This window comes from Apaloderma vittatum, unplaced genomic scaffold (assembly GCF_000703405.1).
Source record: "Apaloderma vittatum isolate BGI_N311 unplaced genomic scaffold, ASM70340v1 scaffold5839, whole genome shotgun sequence".
Classification (NCBI taxonomy): Eukaryota; Metazoa; Chordata; class Aves; order Trogoniformes; family Trogonidae; genus Apaloderma; species Apaloderma vittatum.
In genome coordinates this window covers 48,047-49,647 of record NW_009734517.1, presented here as the reverse complement: position 1 = coordinate 49,647, position 1,601 = coordinate 48,047, and the positions used below count along the sequence as shown (strand labels likewise).

Genomic DNA, 1,601 nt, shown 5'->3' with positions numbered 1-1,601 from the left:
AGAGGCTGCCAAGGCGCGTTGTCGCGGTGGTGCGTCTGGCGGAAGGCAACGGCGGCCGATACGGACGAGGAGAACCCGACTACCTGGAGCAGCCCCACAGAGTCTGGCAGGAGACTCTAGGAGAGAAACCTGGTTCTTATTTTTTTTACAAAAAAAAAGGTTTATTTGAAAATTTACATGGAACCAGTGCAGCTAAAGGTGAATTTTTCGTCGTTACTTAGGGAGGCGTTCCGCCCGCCGGTGATGGATGGTGACTTTTGGAGCGGCCAGCAAGAACGACGTGACCGAGCGAAAATGCCGGCGCCAGGGACGACGGGCTGGGAGCAGCGAGATTCCACCCAGCTGGGATCTCCTCACCTCGCCCAGCTCATCCCATCCTTCGCTACCCGATCCGGCTGAAGCTGTCCCTGCTCCCCGCAGGGGGTTGGACTCGATGACCTGGAACGGTCCCTTCTGGCCCAAGGCATTCTAGGATGTGAAACGCCTCGTCTTTAGCTACGGCTTGCATATATTTACGGAAAAGGCAGCTGCGCAAAGGGAGAGAAGTGAAGATACGCGCGGGGAAGAATGACAGGTAGAGAATTCCCAGTGCCCCCAGAGCAAAGGGTGCTTCTGGAAGCACCAACACGCGCGTCAGCGACCGAGGCTGGAAGACGGGAGGTGGGTAAGACACCAGTAGGTCCAAGAAAACGTTGTATTCTCTCTTTCTTTGACGGTGATTCTTTCGGAAGCAAAGAATCTAAGCAAAGAACTCATAAGGCTGTAAACCTGACTTGCCTTTTGATCTATTTGGCTCCACGGAAAAAAGAAAATAAAAAAAAAACCCAAACTCTCTTTAAATAACATTGCAGAAGGCCTGTGTCATCAACACACGCACTGGTCAGCTTTCACGACGTCAGCCTGTTACTCCACTGCTGCTGGGATTTTAGCCCACAAACGAGGTGTTAAAAAAACGAACCAGAAAGAAAAAAAAACCCAAACCCAACCACCTGCTTGGGACAGAAAAGTCCTGCGGGTGTCGCGTTCGGGGCGGGAAGGGCAGGAGGACTCGTGCTTCACCAGCCCACGGCGCGGGGCTCGGCTGTGGCGTCGGGGAAGGGGGAAGACAAAGCCCGTCGCGTCACTGGAAGCGACATCGCTAAGACAGTATCCGAGTGGAACAGAGAAGGACTTGTTTAGAAAACACAAGAGTTATTTTGCACACACGGACGACAACAAGGCTACTTAGTTTTTCCAACAGACTCCTTCCTCCCCCGCCCTCCCTCCCCCTACAAACAACAAGAGCGGAACAAAAAAAACCGAAAAAGAAAACCCGAACCAAAAAATCCCCCACCCATCCCTAAGAAATCCAGGTAAAATCCTTGTCGTTCTCCCCAGAGTTGTCCTGCTCCTGCGGGGAGTCGACGTCTTTGTCGTCGTCTAAAATCACGTCATCCTGCGACATGCCCACGTCGTCCTTCCACTTGATGTCGTCGTCGTCTCCCATCTCTTCGTCTCCTTCCACTTTGATGTCGTCGGGGTCTTCCATGTACTGCCCCTCCCCGGGGTAACACTCGTCCGGGGACCCTTCCCCGCCGTTGTGGTCCCGGTGCCCGGCCCTG

At 53.7% G+C, this 1,601-nt stretch overlaps 1 protein-coding gene across 1 annotated transcript in view; it reads right to left on the bottom strand.

The window, feature by feature from the left end:
• Positions 1 to 1,339: 1,339 nt before the first annotated feature.
• ZBTB46 (zinc finger and BTB domain containing 46) overlaps positions 1,340 to 1,601 on the bottom strand; it is a 39,756-nt gene continuing 39,494 nt past the window's right edge. Inside the window, exon 6 of the mRNA XM_009876312.1 lies at positions 1,340 to 1,601. This exon is cut by the window's right edge and continues 39 nt beyond it. Within this exon, the coding sequence (XP_009874614.1) occupies positions 1,340 to 1,601 (262 nt within the window).